Source organism: Antedon bifida, chromosome 1 (assembly GCF_963402885.1).
Source record: "Antedon bifida chromosome 1, ecAntBifi1.1, whole genome shotgun sequence".
In the NCBI taxonomy this organism is placed as follows: Eukaryota; Metazoa; Echinodermata; class Crinoidea; order Comatulida; family Antedonidae; genus Antedon; species Antedon bifida.
This window is the reverse complement of record NC_136226.1, coordinates 10,864,289-10,884,181: the sequence shown is the minus strand read 5'-3', so window position 1 is coordinate 10,884,181 and position 19,893 is coordinate 10,864,289. Positions and strand designations below refer to the sequence as shown.

The window sequence follows — 19,893 nt, the reverse complement described above, 5'->3', positions numbered from 1 at the left end:
TTAATGTGCAGTTCGACGCTATTTTTCCATATTTCTATCTTAGCAAGATATTATAAAGAGTTTTTTAACAACATTTATGATTTCAACAGTAGATTTTCTACTCAATTTCAATTCTTGGCGGTCAAGTTATTTCCGGGTTTATGATAAGTTCAACTATTTTCTCTCTTTTATACACAAGGGAGCAGTTAAAATAATAGATTTGACCCTAAAGGTGACTGGAACAGGCACTTTCCATCAATCAATACAGTGTCCCTTTGGAAGACGGAAGAAAAAAACAGATACTATAGTAGGACTGGAGCTTAAGTTGGCCATTAGTCATAGCCATTTTAGTTTTTTGTTTATTTTAGGAACGGACCGCGCGTGTGAAAGGTACAGTAGTTAAAAAATAAAATTTATACTGCAAATTAATAAAGATCAAATTAAATATACGCCATAAAGACAATAATAGCAGACATAAAAGAAGGAAGAGGGGTAAGAAAGGAGGAGAAAGACAGAGGATAAGGAAAAATAAATATCGCTTACCCTTGCCAACAATTGTTTTGGCAAACGTTCGGTCATTAAAAAATAAAATGGATGAGGTTTGGACAAATATTCGATATGATAGGGTTTTTAGAGAAGCCAATCTATTATGTTTTACAGAAACATGGTTGAGCGAAAATGTCCCTAATGAAAGTGTCGAAATTGATGGATTCACCCTAATTCGAGGAGATAGGACAAAACAATCCGGAAAAGACATTGGCGGTGGTGTATGCTTATTTGTAAACAAACGATGGTGCAACATAACTATTGTTCGCGATAAGCAATGTACACCTGATATTGAATTGTTGACAATTTCACTGAGACCATTCTATTGTCCGCGGGAATTTCCACAGTTATTTGTTACAGTTGTGTATATACACCCAAAGGCTAATTCTACACGAGCAGCTGAAATCTTGTCTGAAAATACGCACAAGTTGGAGACATTGTCACCTGATGCACCCAGGCTCATATTAGGCGATTTCAACCAACACAAGCTTGGTAAAGCGCTCAGAATATACCACCAATATGTAACCTGCCCTACTCGTAAAGATAAAACAATAGATTTATGCTACGGTACAGTTCCAAGCGCATATAGGTCCGTGGCATTACCACCGCTTGGTGCGTCGGACCACAATTGTGTGAATCTGATTCCAAAATATGTCCCAGTTATCCAGAGGAAGGACAAAATAGTCAAGACTGTTAAATTGTGGACTTTGGACAGTATCGAACGTTTAAGAGGGTGTTTTGAATGCACTGATTGGCAAGTATTTTATGAGTCGTCATCAAATCTAAACGAAATGGCGGATGTTATAACATCATATGTAAATTATTGTGTTGATTCAGTAATACCGAAAAAAGAGGTTGTCGTTTTTGCAAATAATAAGCCGTGGGTTACGAAAGAGTTGAAAGACATATTAAATAAGAAAAAACGGATTTTTTACCAAGGCACCACTCACGATAATAAGCAAATAAATAAAGAAGTTAAAGTAGCTGTCCGTAAGGCTAAAGACATGTATAAGAGAAAAATTGAAAATAAGTTTAGTAGGGGATGTATTCGTAGTGCTTGGCAAGGAATTAAACATATGGCGTCTATAAACACAGCTGATAAAACACAAAGAAATAAAATAAATGTAGAGGGTATTGATGACCAGGCATTGCCAGATAGATTAAACGACTTCTTTGCTAGGTTTGAAAAACACGATTTAAAAGACGACACTGTTGGCAATAATGATCCGCATGTAGATGAAATTATTATTTCTGAGGATCATGTTAGAACATTACTCAGGAATATAAATGTAAATAAGAGTTCTGGTCCCGATGGTATTGAGGGCAGAACATTAAAGTCGTGTGCGGATCAGCTCAGTGGTGTCCTTCGGTACCTCTTCCAGACCTCTATAAACCAGTGTGTAGTTCCTAATCTTTGGAAAGAATCGATTATAAAACCTATTCCTAAACAGACTGTCATAAAACAACTGAATGATCTGCGCCCTATTGCGCTGACATCTCTTGTTATGAAAATCTTTGAAAAGATAGTTAAAACCTACATCACGTCTGTTGTAGAGTCTAAACTCGATCCACTGCAGTTTGCATACAGGTCTGGAAGAGGTGTTGAGGATGCCAAGCTTTTTTTATTAAACACATTGTACAAGCACCTTGAACTGCCTCGATCTCACGCCAGAATGTTATTCGCCGACTTCTCTTCTGCCTTCAATACCATGCACCCTTATATTTTAGCAAACAAATTAATTTCGAATTTTGGTTTTCAACGTGATTTTGTATTATGGATTATAAGTTTTCTTACGAACAGATGTCAGAGGGTCTTAGTTAACCAAAGACACTCGAATGTACGTATGACAAGTATTGGATCCCCCCAGGGTTGCGTCCTCTCTCCTCTCCTGTATATTATATACACGGATGACTGTCGCAGCAAACAGGACAATAGTCATCTTGTTAAATTTGCTGACGACACTGTCTTGCTGTCTCTCCTTCAAAATTCACAGGACGGCCATGGTTCCGCTTTAGATGATTTTATCCAATTTTGTGGAAACTCCTACTTGGAACTCAATGTGACCAAAACCAAGGAGATGATTGTAGATTTTAGGAAGGAGAAAGGACGCAACCCTTGGGTATCCATTATAAATGACGAACCAGTCGATATTGTCCATTCCTTTAAATACCTAGGTACTATATTTGAGGACAATCTCGGCTGGGAATTAAACACAGAGGCAATAGTAAAGAAAGGACACCAGAGACTTTATCTGTTAAGGAAGCTGAACCATTTTAATGTCGATAAAGTAATTCTTAGGGTTTTTTATAATTCCTTTATTGAGAACGTTTTAACTTTTTCCTTTATATGCTGGTTTTTTAGTCTTAGGGTCAAAGAGAAAAACTCACTACAAAGAATTGTTAACTTAAGTTCTAAATTAATAGGTTGTCAACTTCGTAGTTTATCTTCTTTCTGTGACATGCAAACTCTAGAAAAAAGTAGAGCTATTCTAAAAAATATTAACCATGCCTTGTTCAGTGATTTCGAGCTCATGCCTCATGGGCGTCGCTTTCGATGCCCGGCATGTAGAACAAACCGGAAAAGGAATTCGTTTTTGCCAGTGGCTATTCGACTCTTCTTGAACCTTGACTCTTTTTTTTTTTTCTATTTTGTACTGTGTATTGTGATTTTTTGTATATTTTGTAAGATCATTTTAATCCAGACCTTTTTATTTGAATTGCCCCGTGTGGGATGATTAAAGAATTTTGAATTGAATTGAATTGAATTGAATTGAATTGAAGAATCGGAATATATTGTGGGGAATAGTATTATAAAATTACATAGGGAGATTTGATGATAAGACATTAATCGAGTGAAATCCCGATAGCTGAGTTTTATTAAGTAAGCTGGCAGGAATAACTGTAGGCTATCTGTGTCCTGTTAGGACCGAAATGTCTTCCCATGTTGCAAGCCGTAATGTCTTCTTTCTTGGGCCGAAATGGCCCACTCTGTCACGGCAGTTAGTTTCAAAAGATGTTTAAATTAAATAATGTATTAATACTTATTAGGATGATATTTATTTGAATAAACGCCTCTCCAATAAAACATCACTTTGAATAATAATCACCACCCACCCCCCCCCCCCCCCCCCGCCAACCCAACTATCTAATAAACGTCCATCCCATCCACATTTATAATAACACAATTATACTATTTGTAGTAGAATTCATCGCACTGTTATCTACAATTTACCAAGCATTTGTTATTCTTTTTTACCACTTTTCATATCTATTAGATAGAGGATTTCATTTGATTATAAATGTTACCATATTATTAAAACTAAAAAATTTCCTTTTTTTTTCGAATAAGCCCCTCCCTCAAATGAACTCCGCCTCCCCACCTCCGCCCTATAAGGGCCCTACCAAATAATAAAGACTATACTTAAAATGTTATTAATCATCTAAGACACTGTGAAACAGAATAGTTTAGTTTTACGAATGTCAAGCATTTCAATAATGGTAACCGACAGAAAACGTAAAAGAAGAACATTATCATTCCGAGAACCATCGTCTACACTTCCTAGAGGGGGAGCGAGCGAAGCGAGCTCACCCTCTAGTGTTAATAACTAACATTTGTAACAACTGTAGCCTACACACAACAGAACCAATCCTATCCAGGGATCAGTAGCGTCAGGATTGGTTGTTGAATAAGTACCAATCTAATAACACTATGAAGTTTGATAACGTCTTTAAATACATTGGTGAATATGGTCTCTATCACAAACTGGTGACATTGTCAATATGCTGTCTTATATTTTTGAATTCGTTTACTAATATATCAACCGTGTTTATCAGTGGGACTATGGATCACCATTGCAAGCCTCCATATGAAGCTAATTGTAGCGAACTTTATCTCGGTGATTGCTGGAATACAAACGATAGCATGAGTCTTCCACCAGATGATGAGGGGACACTATTAATCAATGAAGCACAATGTAAAATGTATGCAAATAATACGACTGAACTGATTGATTGTGAACATGGATGGGCTTACGATCGATCACGGTATGATTCCACTATTGTGTCTGAGGTAAGATTGTTTATTTTGTGTTCGTCAAGAGGTAGGACAAAACTCAAGAAAAGAGGATTATGTTTTATAGATAAAAAACACCATAAATACATTAAATAGATATAATATTGAATTGTAGATGTAAATGAATGTCAACATTGTTTTTTTGCACACACTAAGTTGGCTTGTATGTTATTGTATTATCTTTATGCTGGTCCAAAAACAAACTATAGAAATAACATACTAGCCCATATGGCGTATGTATTAAATATACAAACTGATAAGTTATTAATTACAATATTAACTATTGGCATAAAGACTGGTTGAAGTCACTGTGTCTCCCATAATGCATGCTCTATTGTGTAGAAATAGAGATTAGTTTTAGATTTTAGAAACGGTTGCGTTGGAGTACCTCATATTCAAAACTGTCATTGTGTATATGAACAATAAAGTTTAGCTCGTGGTGAATACTTTGTAAAAAAACCTTAGATAAACATCTATTAAAACTGATTTAGTTATAGGTTAGGCTAGGTTTCAATCTTTCAAAATTATATCATTGTATGAGCAGGGAAGAGTGTAATTAACTCTTCCTTGGTATATGAACGAGCACAACAGTAGGCCTCTATACTTACCGGCCTTTTCAGCACACATTATGTTATAATATACAAAATCTAAAACCATTATTTTAAAAATCTATTTTGACAAACCAAAATTAGTTACTGACCTGACTGACAGTTCGTGAAAAGAGCACTGAAACTGTCAGTCAGGTCAGTAACTAATTTTGGTTTGTCAAAATAGTTTTTTTAAATATCGTATCTTCAAACCAGATGAACATTTTCAATCATTCTAAAATCATTGTTACCTATATTTCAGGAATTGTTCCAATACATCCTAACAATGCCTTATTAGTGTCAACAATAAATATTTATATAATATGCATTATATTTTGGTAGTTTGACCTGGTGTGTGAAGACAGTTATTTGGTGTCGTTGGCGTCATCGTTGTACATAGCAGGCTTCTTTGTTGGTTCTATTCTATTCGGACTTCTTTGTGATTTGTAAGTTTTAAATAAATGAAAGAATTCGGTACCTTCATAATAGTATCATGCCATTTAATTTTGGAAGCAATCTGGACCAGGATAACAATTCTAGACCACTTTTTATTATTTGAATAATCTTAGGCCGTAACTATACAAGAAGAATGTTTATCACGATTCTTGATACCTGTTACTCCTGGTGGATGTTGCAACCCTTGTAATACTGGTTTTCGCGATTTTCATCGAGTTTCCTAATTATATGCGCGTTTGAGTCATGGATTAAGGAATATATTCTATAGATCTATTCCTTAATCCATGTTTGATTGTAGTTCAAACTTAGTACCGTAATCTTTCATATTCATTCATTTCGTTACACTACTCACATTGTATACATTTCAATTGTTAGTCTAGGAAGAAGAAAAGGAGTGTTTTTAGGCTTTGCATTGGCTTTATCATTCACGATGTTATGCAGTCTGTCGAAATCATATGTGATGTATGTGGGTTTCCGCTTCCTGACCGGAATATCTGATATTGGGATATATGTTTCAGTCTTCACATACGGTAGGAATAATATTTTATCATTAAAATTCATAATTTAACCCGTTGCGAAAAAAAACAACACTTTTACATATTACAAAAACTATGACCACCTTAACAATTACAATTGTGGTATATATATACAAAAATGGTATATTCAGATCTGAAGATAGGTAATACTGCACCGTCTACCAACATTCACGTAAAATCTCCGCAATATTGAGACGACATAATTAAGGAGCGTTCGATTCACGTCATAGTTAATGCATTGTGTGCATGCAGGGACAAGGGACGAAAAACGGTACAGTACCATGCCTGATAAAAACAACACCCGGTAAATGTCCCGACCTTTAAAGCTGAATAATAATATTTTGATGAGATAACTGTTCGTCACGGGCATACAATGAACATTTCCAATATATTTCGTAGACTGTCCCGATAATTCAATACCATACAGACAATTTGAATTTAAATATTGTTTTTTTCTCTGTTATTATTTTCAGTTACGGAATTAGTTGCTCCATCTAGACGAGCCATGATGTCTACCATTGTGACTATCTATTGGTGCTTTGGCATAATGATGTTAGCTCCGATTGCTTATTTCATTAGATCATGGGACAAGCTTCTCATGACTTTCAGCATTTGCCTTTCCCCTCTGCTGTTGCTTTACTTGTAAGTGTACTTTTATAAATTAAAAACGGAAAGCATATAAAGAGTAATTTGTGAATTGCTATATTACATGTTCCTTAAATGAATGTACACAGGAAATATAATTAGCTATTGTAAAAGTGGATCATAGTGTTCAAATCGTGTAAAGTGTCAATTTTTTAGTCGCGTGCAACTCGACTCTACAGCTCACTAAGTCGGTCGGTTGGTCGGTCGGTCGGTAAACACTAACTTGTATATGGCCTTGCCTTGATATCAGTTTCATCTAGCTAAGTCAATTTTTTACAGTATATTCCTTATGGCCAGGAATCGGTGTGGTTATTTGTTCACGGTGCGCAATAAAAAATTACGCGATCTACGCACGATTTAACGAAATCACGTTTGTAATCATATCTTCACAAGCATGAATCACAATTAAATAAAATTTATAATATCGATAGGAATCTCCATGTAGGGCTTTCTCTTTCCAGCCCTTGGGTTTCTCCTATTGCCACCTCTTCCGATAATCTATAAGAGTTCCTTTTTCATCTAACACCTTCTCCTTTAAAGCAAATTTCAGCATCCACTATAGTATTTTACTCTGCTCTACAGCTCACTATGTCGGTCGGATGGTTGGTCGGTCGGTAAACACTAACTCAAATTTGAGCACGCGACTGCAGCCATGTATATGGCCTTGTTTTCTTATGACAATCAAAAAAAGAACTCCACTCCGAAAAACTTAAGACTTTGTTTCGGGAGCATTATGTGAATATTAGCTCTGTGAATTAATTCGCATATGGTAACAATTTTCTATAAATATTTAAAAAATAATTATGGTCAAGCAAAGTTGGTATTATAATATTTTATGTAATTCGGTGGCTGGTAATCTAGTAATTCATTTCTAACTTAATTTGATCATTTTTTACAGTTTTATTCCAGAGTCACCTCGCTGGCTTCTTGCCAAAGGGAGAACTGAAGAAGCAAAACTTGTTATTCAAAAAATTGCAAAAAGAAATAAAGTTGGAGATTTACCGGATGACATATTGGACAATTTAGAAGTTGGATGTGTAAGTTGAAATATTTATTTCGCTGACAAAATGTCATCGTATAGTAATAGTTAAGTGACATTATTGTCAATAGAAAAAGAGAAAATATTTTGTATTTATTCATAACAGTTTTAGGGAAAGGGTCGACGCCTGATCTCACAACCGTGCAAAATTGATATGTCTGACTGGTTCCTCGTTTTGGTTGATTTTATAGGTTTTTAAAGATGTATTGCCCCTCCCCCCTCCCCCTGAAAAATAATTCTTAACATTTTGTTGTTGAATATGCCATTTTTGGTGTAAGTGGATAACTATTAGGTGACATTAATACCTAAGAGTTATCCACTTAAACCAAAAAATGTGATCAAAAAAATGTATTTACCTAAAAAACTGTAATTTAAAGCAAACATTAATCAAATTGGCTGCCAGCCAATGGGTTTTTGGTTGAATTTAGCCATTTATTTTGTCATTTTATGAGTGAAAACATTAATTTTCTCCGGTTTTTTTTTTACGAAAACTTTTCTAACGTAATTAAAACTACAAAATAATCTATTCTAAGTCTGATTTTATTTTTCATGTTTTGGGGGACAATACATCTTTAATTGAATAAAAGAAAGTTAATAAAACAAAATGTGACGTAAAACGCATGAATATTTATTATAGGATCCAAGTGAAAGTACCAAGACTAGTCCGTTGATTATACTTCGATATCCACAGACGAGAAGGAAAACTGTTTACATCACATACAGTTGGTACGACACATTTCTTGTTTATTTGTGTAATAAAACTATTTTCATTTATTCCGCTCTAAAACTCTGTGACCGAAAAAGTAAAAAAGGTAAAAAGTATAATGCCATGTCATTACAGCCATATCAAAGATATGTTTTTGATAAATTCCAACTAAAACTAAATTTTGCTTAAACGAATGTTTAAAATAGGTTTGCCGTTAACCTTGCCTACTATGGTTTGACGTATGGTGTTGAGGGTCTAAACGTCGACGTATACATTGGAACTTTCTTGGGTGGTGTTACCGAGTTGTTGGCCTACCTGTTCACTTGGTTCTTTATTCAGAAGCTGGGCAGACGATGTTCACTAGCAGGTACCCTTGTTGCTGGTGGTGTTGCTTGTTTCATCAATATATGGATTCGTAAGTCTAGATTCGGTCCACATCGATGCGCATTCTCTATTGAAACTTTTCAAGTCTGTCACGTAACACCAGAGCGCGCTCGATGTAAAAAAAAAATTCAAACTTTTGTTTGGAAACTCAGTTTGCCATTGTTTGTAGAACGTTGTGCTTAAAGATATATTGTCCCCCTAAAAAAAAATTGTTTTCACATTTTTTGTTGAATATGCCATTTTAGTGTAATAGTTATTCACTTTGAGCAAAACATATTTACCTGAAAAAATGTGATTTAAAGCAAAACATTCTTAAATTGTCTGTCAGGTAATGGTTTTTGGTTAAAATTAAACGTTTTTTTTTTCTCTTTATAAGTGAAATAATTTTTTATTTTGATTTTTTTTTTACAGAAGTGAATAACTTTATTAAAACTGCAAAATGAACTATTTAAAGTCTGATTTTATTATTTATTATTTTTCATGTTTTTGGAGGACAATACATCTTTAATGGAAGCTGTACATTTGAAAATCTCATGTCGTGTGAACCTCAAATGGACAGTCACAACCTTCCCAAATATGGTGGTTGGTGGTTGCGTCTTATGGTACTGTGTACTTTGTACTAGTCCATGATTGCCTGGGTACGAAAGTTTGGGGTGGGGTTCAATTATACTGAATTGAATCAACAATGAATTCCAAATAAATTAGTGTGTTGGATTATAATCGAGCATACGGTACTATATACTGACAAATCAGAATTCGACCTTCTGTTTTGATATGCTACAATTATTACTAAACTAATTATTTTTAACAATGTATTTTTCAATCGGGTCGATTCGAATTTTCAATTATTAATGAGCAACGTGTTGCTTTTATGAGGCCATTTTAGAGTAATAATAATTATGTTTGTACATTTTCAGCGGTAACACTGGTGGCTTTCAGAACATCTTTAGCAATGATTGGCAAGTTTTTTATTACATCTGCATTTGGAATTGTTTATATATATACTGTTGAACTTTTTCCAACGAACATTAGGCAAGTTAAATACATTTACTTTACAGTAATACTATATGATAAGTTCGTAAAATAATATTAATATGTTCCTGAATGTTGTCTGGTCTGTGTAAATGGTCTGTAAAATACAAAATAACAAGCACCCGCTTCTTTTGCTGCCATTGTAACTTGTGTCAATACATGTCACATATTGACTGAAACGTAATTGTATACGTGTTTACAGGACCACCGGTTTAGGAATATGCTCCCTCTTTTCACGAGTGGCTGGGATGCTTGCCCCTCAGATTCTTTTTCTCGAAAAAGTATGGGCACCTCTGCCACTGGTGGCGTTCAGTTTGACGTCAGTGACTTCTGGACTGGTGGCACTACTTCTGCCTGAAACTCTAAATGTGCCACTTCCGCAGACTATAGAAGAAGCTGAAATGATTACGAGGTAAGAACAGTACTTAAGCGTGGTTCCCACTAGCGACGCTAGGTTCTTTACTTTTACGTTTAAACATATTTCTCCGCATCTTTTAGTCTATTACCGATGACACGCCGTTTTCTTGTTTCAGGAAAAACAACATAAGAGGGAATAAAGATTTTGAAAGTCTTCAGATGCAAGCAGCCAATACTTAAGAATAAACTAAATTAGAAATTTGTTATTGGAATAGTGATTAAATCGGTTTGTTTTGGTTCTCATGCCAGGTTTAGTTAAATTCGTTTGGGTTTGGGTTGTATCTAGATATTTAAATCGCCGTGAAACTAAGCAATGTGGTCTAAACATGTTATGTATAGAAGGGAATATGTCAAATAAAAAACATTAACACGTTGTAATAACATGTTGTAGCTAATTAAGAAATAACCCTACCAGGTTTACATTTATGTTATATAATATAATTTTTGTTTTAATATAATAATGTTACTAATGACATTTTAATTTTATTTTTAATTTTAGAAATAGTATTTAAAAAAATAATTTAAATAACATAAACGGAGAAATAAAGTAGAATCTATACAATGAATTACTTACAATTTCACATTTTTAGACTTTCTTTAAATCTTCGACTCGCCAGAAAAATATAATAATAATAAATACTTCAAATTTACATCTCGAAGTCTTTTCCGAAACGAAAGTTTGTTCATCTTTCAGTCTAACTTTAACGACAAACTAAATTGTGTCATCCTTTTCGAACATGATATCTATTCTACAGAATGAACAGTGGGGTTAGCGTCTGCTGGGCACTGTGTGTGGTGTAACGATCACGAAAATCAGAAGTATCAGCATTGTTTTTTTTTCATATATTTATAATTTCATTTAATATTTATATAGCTTGATTACAAGTGAGCTCTAAATTATCGAAAGGTTTTGCATTAGGCCTTTTTTTAACTACGGACAACAATCATGTGAAAGACTTCATCCTCAAGAGGAGATTTTCACACGCGAAAAAAGAAAGCTTCTCTAACACTACTCTGAAATCATCTCCTGTCGTCTTTCCATTTGCATCTTGGTCTTCCTCTTCTTCTCTTCCCTGGAATATAAACCTTCAACACTGTCTTCTCCATTCCATCGTACATCCGTTTAATGTAACCAAAATAGCACAATTTCTGCTTTTTAACACACTGCAGCAACCAATCATTTGATACACCAAGCTCCTCTCTTATGCTATCATTTTTTCATTCATTCATTTTATTGACAAAGAAAAATAAAAAATCTGGCTAATTATTTGTTTATGTGTGGAAAATCTAATAAGCCAAACAGGGCTTTAAGGCTGAGTATTCCAAAATACATCACATTGTACATGAACGTACAATTGCTTTCTAAAAAAAAAGAACAACAAAGATTTGGTTGAATATCAATAGAAGGAAAAGTAGGATATAAATTCCATAGGAGCAAATTATTAACTATCTAAAGAATATTGATGGATTATTATTTTGTATTGAAAGTAAGGTCGGTGATAATTTAATGTTTAAAGTTAAATTATTCCATAAAAATGGTCCGTTAAAATGAAAGAATTTTTCCTGAGAGCTGTAGTGTACTTTTCATAAATAAAATGTTTCCGGGTAGATGACCTGGTGTTATAAGAATGAACCTGACTCTAACCATTGTAAACAATGAGTTTACACAGTTTATTCAGAGTATACATATTTAACAATAAATATTATTTAATTCTACTGATACTGTACAAGCAATGCTAAATACTACCAAAGCTTAATAATAAACTACATTTTGGCCTCTTGGGGGCTACCACTCATATGACATCGCTGTATTAAAGGTTCAGTGTGTTGTCACAGGAGCCAGTAAATCAAATGGTTGTTATTAAGTATATCGGTAAGGATGTGACATCCGTTAGGTAAATTGTGGAATTATACCAGCCAAATGAGCGAATAACATGAGTAACATATGAGTAGCTCCTGTGTTGAGCTAGGTGTTGGATGATGCCGGGGGATGGTTGGGTGGGAAGATTGAAAAGTTTGTACAACTATCGAACGGCTAATTTAACATCGAAGTGTGCTCTTAGTAAAGAACTAAAAACACTCTGAATTCCCATTGGTTGCCAATTAGAAATTAGCCTATCCTACATTTTTGTGGTTCCACTATTAGATATACCCGTTGGTCTATAGAAATACATTGTAAATTACTGTGGTTGGAACTTTGATAAAGTGTCTCCCTTGACTAACATTCACGCTTTAATTACCTTTAGAAACAATATACCATTCATCCTAACACTTCTATTACTCTGAAATCTACCCCATTTATATACCACATCCTTAGTTAAAAGAAAGTACTTGTGTTGTGTATAGGCCTAAACTATAATTTATTACTTTAAATTTCCTTTAAAATGAGAAGAGAGTTGGTTATTAATAACACGAAACATAAATACAAGCGTTTGCAGTTTGTTAATATTGAATATGTTTAAAGTGTTTAGCTGATGGAATAATTGCTTTGTATGGGATCTTGGGGATTCTCCCGTGCAAATCCTTAGAGCCTTCTTTTGAAGCTTAAAGAGACAGTGAATTTTTGATGTTCAATGGACTATTCCTAGGATTAGTCTGCAAAATGTTGTTAGAAATTGAAGCCCAAGCAATATTACAGTAGGATAAGTATGGTAAAATAGAGTGTTATAATATTGTATGGAAGAATATATTTTAATTTACTTAAAACACCAACAGAACAGAATCTATTAGGCTAGTATTTGTTGAGTTAAGCCGAGTAATATCAAGATATAAAGGGGAGATATTGGGGTTTTGTACATCGAAAATCATCATCTGAGAGTTTATTGAAAGGAAATAAACAGTTGATACATGATATGCAAATCCAGTCAGTATATCCGGGAAGACAGTGAGCATGCACAGAATTATTACAAACATCACACTCACATTAGCTATATTTTGCTTATCTATGGGTTTGTCATATAAAGAACATATAATTTATAATGTAGGAACAACTTGACATGATTACTTGCATATCCATGTTTGGGTCTAAATAATCAAGTACATTTCTGTAAGGCATAACAAAAAAAAAGGTGAAACATAAAAAAAGACTTGTAAAAACAAAATAAATTGTATAGCCTTATTTAAAGGTCAACCAGCTCACACTGTTAGTTATAGAATGTCATTGTTATTAATTTCTAGTTCAAGCTTTTAAATCGTTTAGGTTCCGAGATTGATCTAGTTGATTACTGATGGTAAGTTTTTTTATGCCGTTGGTAAGAATAAAATCTTGCCGCCAAGTGTCCATGTAGATTTAATCATGGAAATACATGATTTAATGTACTTCGCATATTTGGTTTTTATGGCTCGTAATACTACTCCGAGTGTTTCAGGGTCAGATGCTCATGTATGAAGTATCCACCAAATTGTTTTTTGCATTAAATACTTCTCTTCTTTTGTTGTAGTTTGAGAATTTAATGATAACACGTCTAGGTTTGTTTAGCGTCTGAGCCCTTACTTTGTCCTAGTCTATGAGTTCTATCTATGTCGGCAATTCCAACGCTGACATTAAGCTTTTCTTGAAGCAGATTGATAATCTTGGTATCCGTGCACGTTTAGGCACGTCCGTTCACCATGGTGCATACAATACTAATGTGCGGTGTTGAGCCCATGAGACTCGCAGGAGCTGTTTTCAAAACAGTTAAACTTGAACGAGGAATTGCGCGGTGATACATTTAATGGTATTCTATATAGTCTTGTGTTATGTTAATAACTAACATTTGTAACAACTGTAGCCTACACACAATAGAACAAATCCTATCCAGAGATCAGTAGCGTCAGGATTGGTTGTTGAATAAGTACCAATCTAATAACACTATGAAGTTTGATAACGTCTTTAAATACATTGGTGAATATGGTCTCTATCACAAACTGGTGACATTGTCAATATGCTGTCTTATATTTTTGAATTCGTTTACTATCAACCGTGTTTATCAGTGGGACTATGGATCACCATTGCAAGTCTCCATATGAAGCTAATTGTAGCGAACTTTATCTCGGTGATTGCTGGAATACAAACGATAGCATGAGTCTTCCACCAGATGATGAGGGGACACTATTAATCAATGAAGCACAATGTAAAATGTATGCAAATGATACGACTGAACTGATTGATTGTGAACATGGATGGGCTTACGATCGATCACGGTATGATTCCACTATTGTGTCTGAGGTAAGATTGTTTATTTTGTGTTCGTCAAGAGGTAGGACAAAACTCAAGAAAGGAGGATTATGGATAGATAAATAACACCATAAATACATTAAATAGATATAATGTTGAATATTGTTGTTGAATGTTGTAGATATAAATGAATGTCAACATTGTTTTTTTGCACACACTAAGTTGGCTTGTATGTTATTGTTTTATCATTATGCTGGTCGAAACTATAGAAATAACATACTAGCCCATATGGCGTATGTATTAATATACAAACTGATAAGTTATTACAATATAAACTATTGGCATAAAGACTGGTTGAAGTCACTGTGTCTCCCATAATGCATGCTCTATTGTGTAGAAATAGAGATTAGTTTTAGATTTTAGAAACGGTTGCGTTGGAGTACCTCATATTCAAAACTGTCATTGTGTATATGAACATTAAAGTTTAGCTCGTGGTGAATACTTTGTAAAAAAACCTTAGATAAACATCTATTAAAACTGATTTAGTTAGAGGCTAGGCTAGGTTTCAATCTTTCAAAATGATATCATTGTATGAGCAGGGAAGAGTGTAATTAACTCTTCCTTGATATATGAACGAGCACAACAGTAGGCCTCTATACTTTCCGGCCTTTTCAGCACACATTATGTTATAATATACAACATCTAAAACCGTTATTTTAAAAATCTATTTTGACAAACCAAAATTAGTTACTGACCTGACTGACAGTTCGTGAAAGGAGCACTGAAACTGTCAGTCAGGTCAGTAACTAATTTTGGTTTGTCAAAATAGTTTTTTTAAATATCGTATCTTCAAACCAGATGAACATTTTCAATCATTCTAAAATCATTGTTACCTATATTTCAGGAATTGTTCCAATACATCCTAACAATTAGTGTCAACAATAAATATTTATATAATATGCATTATATTTTGGTAGTTTGACCTGGTGTGTGAAGAAAGTTATTTGGTGTCGTTGGCGTCATCCTTGTACCTAGCAGGCTTCTTTGTTGGTTCTATTCTATTCGGACTTCTTTGTGATTTGTAAGTTTTAAATAAATGAAAGAATTCGGTACCTTCATAATAGTATCATGCCATTCAATTTTGGAAGCAATCCGGACCAGGATAACAATTCTAGACCACTTTTTATTATTTTACTAATATTAGGCCGTAACTATACAAGAAGAATGTTTATCACGATTCTTGATACCTGTTACTCCTGGTGGATGTTGCAACTCTCGGATTGCTCTTGTTTAAATAATGGTTTTCGCGATTTTCAGCGAGTCTTCTAATTATATGCGATTTTGAGTCTATTCCTTAATCCATGTTTGAGTGTAGTTCAAACTTATAAGTACCGTACTCTTCGACTGCTGCATTTTGTTACACTACTTACATTTTATAAATTTCAATTGTTAGTCTAGGAAGAAGAAAAGGAGTGTTTTTAGGCTTTGCATTGTCTTTATCATTCTCGATGTTATGCAGTCTGTCGAAATCATATGTGATGTATGCGAGTTTCCGCTTCCTGACCGGAATATGTAATATTGGGATATATTTTTCAGTCTTCACTTACGGTAGGATAATATTTTATTAAAGATCATTAAAATTCATATTTTAAACCATTGACCAACTTAACAAATACAATTAAAATGGTATATTCAGAGCTGATAATAGGTATAATACTGCACAGTGTACTAAACATTCACGCAAAATTGAGACTTGAGACAGAAAAAAAAATAGAACGACATAATGAAGGAGCTTTCGATTGACATCATGTTAATGCATTATGTGCATGCAAGGGCAATATGCATGGGGCCTAGGTTTGTCTCCCTGCTCCAGTATCATGCCTGGTAAAACAACACGCTGTAAATGTCGCGACCTTTCAAGCTAAATTGGTAAATAATATAATCATATTTTAATGTTAAATGTTAAAGTTTCAAACATAATATAATTTTCGTCACGGGCATACAATGAACATTTCCAATATATTTCGTAAACTGTCCCGATAATGTAATACCATACAGACAATTTATATTTAAATATTGTTTTTTTCTCTGTTATTATTTTCAGTTACGGAATTAGTTGCTCCATCTAGACGAGCCATGATGTCTACCATTGTGACTATCTATTGGTGCTTTGGCATAATGATGTTAGCTCCGATTGCTTATTTCATTAGATCACGGGACAAGCTTCTCATGACTTTCAGCATTTCCCTTTCCCCTCTGCTGTTGCTTTACTTGTAAGAACCAATATATTATAATTGTATTTTATAAATTAAAAACGGAAAGCTTAAAATGAATGTAAACAGGAAATATAATTAGCTGTTGAAGCTGTAGCCTTTTCTATAGTACAGTAGGGTCATAATGTTAAAATCGTGTAAAATGGTTTTTTTCTTATGAAAAAAACAAAAAACAACTCAAATCCGAAAAACTTAAGATTTTGTTTAGGGAGCAACATGTGATTATTAGCTCTGTTAATTAATTCACTTATGGTAACAATTTCGTATAAATATTAAAAAATGGTCAAACAAAGTTGGTATTATAATATTTGTATGGCTGATAATATAATGGCAGGTAATATAGTAATTCATTTATAACCTAATTTGATCATTTTTACAGTTTTATTCCAGAGTCACCTCGGTGGCTTCTTGCCAAAGGGAGAACTGAAGAAGCAAAACTTGTTATTCAAAAAATTGCAAAAAGAAATAAAGTTGGAGATTTACCGGATGACATATTGGACAATTTAGAAGTTGGATGTGTAAGTTGACATATTTATTTCGCTGACAAAATGTCATCTTATTAGCAGAGTCTAAGACGCGTTCATACCGTAAACACGGAATGAACAAGAACCAAAGATTATGAGCGTAACATAAAACAAAATGTTACGTAAAACGCATGGATTTTTATTATAGGATTCAAGTGAAAGTACCAAGACTAGTCCGTTGATTATACTTCGATATCCACAGATGAGAAGAAAAACTGTTTACATCACATACAGTTGGTACGACACATTTCTTGTTTATTTGTGTATTAAAACTATTTTCATGTATTCCGCTCTAAAACTCTGTGACCGAAAAAGTTAAAAAGGTAAAAGTGTAATGTCATTACAGCCACATCAGATATATGTTTTTGATAGATTCAACTAAAACTAAATTTTGCTTAAACTAATGTTTAAAATAGGTTTGCCGTTAACCTTGCCTACTATGGTTTGACGTATGGTGTTGAGGGTCTAAACGTCGACGTATACATTGGAACTTTCTTGGGTGGTGTTACCGAGTTGTTGGCCTACCTGTTCACTTGGTTCTTTATTCAGAAGCTGGGCAGACGATGTTCACTAGCAGGTACCCTTGTTGCTGGTGGTGTTGCTTGTTTCATCAATATATGGATTCGTAAGTCTAGATTCGGTCCACATCGATGCGCATGTTCTATTGAAACTTTTCAAGTCTGTCAAGTAACACCAGAGCGCGTTTGATGTAAAAAAACTTTTGTTTGGAAACTCAGTTTGCCATTGTTTGTAGAACGTTGTGCTTAAAGATATATTGTCCCCCTAAAAAAAAAAATTGTTTCACATTTTTTGTTGAATATGCCATTTTATTGTAATGTTATTCACTTTGAGCAAAACAGATTTACTGTACCTGAAAAAATGTTATTTAAAGCAAAAAATTCTTAAATTGTCTGTCAGGTAATGGTTTTTGGTTAAAATTAAACGGTTTTTTTGTCTCTTTATAAGTGAAATAATTTTTTATTTTGATTTTTTTTTTACAGAAGTGAATAACTTTATTAAAACTGCAAAATGAACTATTTAAAGTCTGATTTTATTATTTATTATTTTTCATGTTTTTGGAGGACAATACATCTTTAATGGAAGCTGTACATTTGAAAATCTCATGTCGTGTGAACCTCAAATGGACAGTCACAACCTTCCCAAATATGGTGGTTGGTGGTTGCGTCTTATGGTACTGTGTACTTTGTACTAGTCCATGATTGCCTGGGTACGAAAGTTTGGGGTGGGGTTCAATTATACTGAATTGAATCAACAATGAATTCCAAATAAATTAGTGTGTTGGATTATAATCCAGCATACGGTACTATATACTGACAATAAGAATTCGACCTTCTGTTTTGATATGCTACAATTATTACTAAACTAATTATTTTTAACAATGTATTTTTCAATCGGGTCGATTCGAATTTTCAATTATTAATGAGCAACGTGTTGCTTTTATGAGGCCATTTTAGAGTAATAATAATTATGTTTGTACATTTTCAGCGGTAACACTGGTGGCTATCAGAACATCTTTAGCAATGATTGGCAAGTTTTTTATTACATCTGCATTTGGAATTGTTTATATATATACTGTTGAACTTTTTCCAACGAACATTAGGCAAGTTAAATACATTTACTTTACAGTAATACTATATGATAAGTTCGTAAAATAATATTAATATGTTCCTGAATGTTGTCTGGTCTGTGTAAATGGTCTGTAAAATACAAAATAACAAGCACCCGCTTCTTTTGCTGCCATTGTAACTTGTGTCAATACATGTCACATATTGACTGAAACGTAATTGTATACGTGTTTACAGGACCACCGGTTTAGGAATATGCTCCCTCTTTTCACGAGTGGCTGGGATGATTGCCCCTCAGATTTTTTTTCTCGAAAAAGTATGGGCACCTCTGCCACTGGTGGCGTTCAGTTTTACGTCAGTGACTTCTGGACTGGTGGCACTACTTCTGCCTGAAACTCTAAATGTGCCACTTCCGCAGACTATAGAAGAAGCTGAAATGATTACGAGGTAAGAACAGTACTTAAGCGTGGTTCCCACTAGCGACGCTAGGTTCTTTACTTTTACGTTTAAACATATTTCTCCGCATCTTTTAGTCTATTACCGATGACATGCCGTTTTCTTGTTTCAGGAAAAACAACATAAGAGGGAATAAAGATTTTGAAAGTCTTCAGATGCAAGCAGCCAATACTTAAGAATAAACTAAATTAGAAATTTGTTATTGGAATAGTGATTAAATCGGTTTGTTTTGGTTCTCATGCTAGGTTTAGTTAAATTCGTTTGGGTTTGGGTTGTATCTAGATATTTAAATCGCCGTGAAACTAAGCAATGTGGTCTAAACATGTTATGTATAGAAGGGAATAATAAAAAACATTAACACGTTGTAATAACATGTTGTAGCTAATTAAGAAATAACCGTACCAGGTTTACATTTATGTTGTATAATATAATTTTTGTTTTAATATAATAATGTTACTAATGACATTTAAATTTTATTTTTAATTTTAGAAATAGTATT

The 19,893-nt window shown here is 33.9% G+C and overlaps 2 protein-coding genes across 2 annotated transcripts; both read left to right on the top strand.

Moving 5' to 3' along the window:
* The first annotated feature begins 4,366 nt into the window (after positions 1-4,366).
* LOC144834656 (organic cation/carnitine transporter 2-like) lies at positions 4,367-10,340 on the top strand. The gene is made up of 6 exons (XM_078689549.1): positions 4,367-4,594; positions 5,527-5,630; positions 6,016-6,170; positions 6,650-6,818; positions 7,720-7,858; positions 10,185-10,340. Exons 1-6 carry the CDS (start codon positions 4,367-4,369, stop codon positions 10,338-10,340), a joined length of 951 nt encoding a protein of 316 aa, XP_078545675.1.
* Positions 10,341-14,378: 4,038 nt separating this feature from the next.
* LOC144834649 (organic cation transporter protein-like) lies at positions 14,379-19,570 on the top strand. The gene is made up of 7 exons (XM_078689538.1): positions 14,379-14,606; positions 15,533-15,636; positions 17,208-17,346; positions 17,501-17,589; positions 17,769-17,977; positions 19,256-19,385; positions 19,507-19,570. The coding sequence occupies exons 1-7, from the start codon at positions 14,379-14,381 to the stop codon at positions 19,568-19,570; spliced, it is 963 nt and encodes a 320-aa protein (XP_078545664.1).
* The last annotated feature ends 323 nt before the right edge of the window (positions 19,571-19,893 follow it).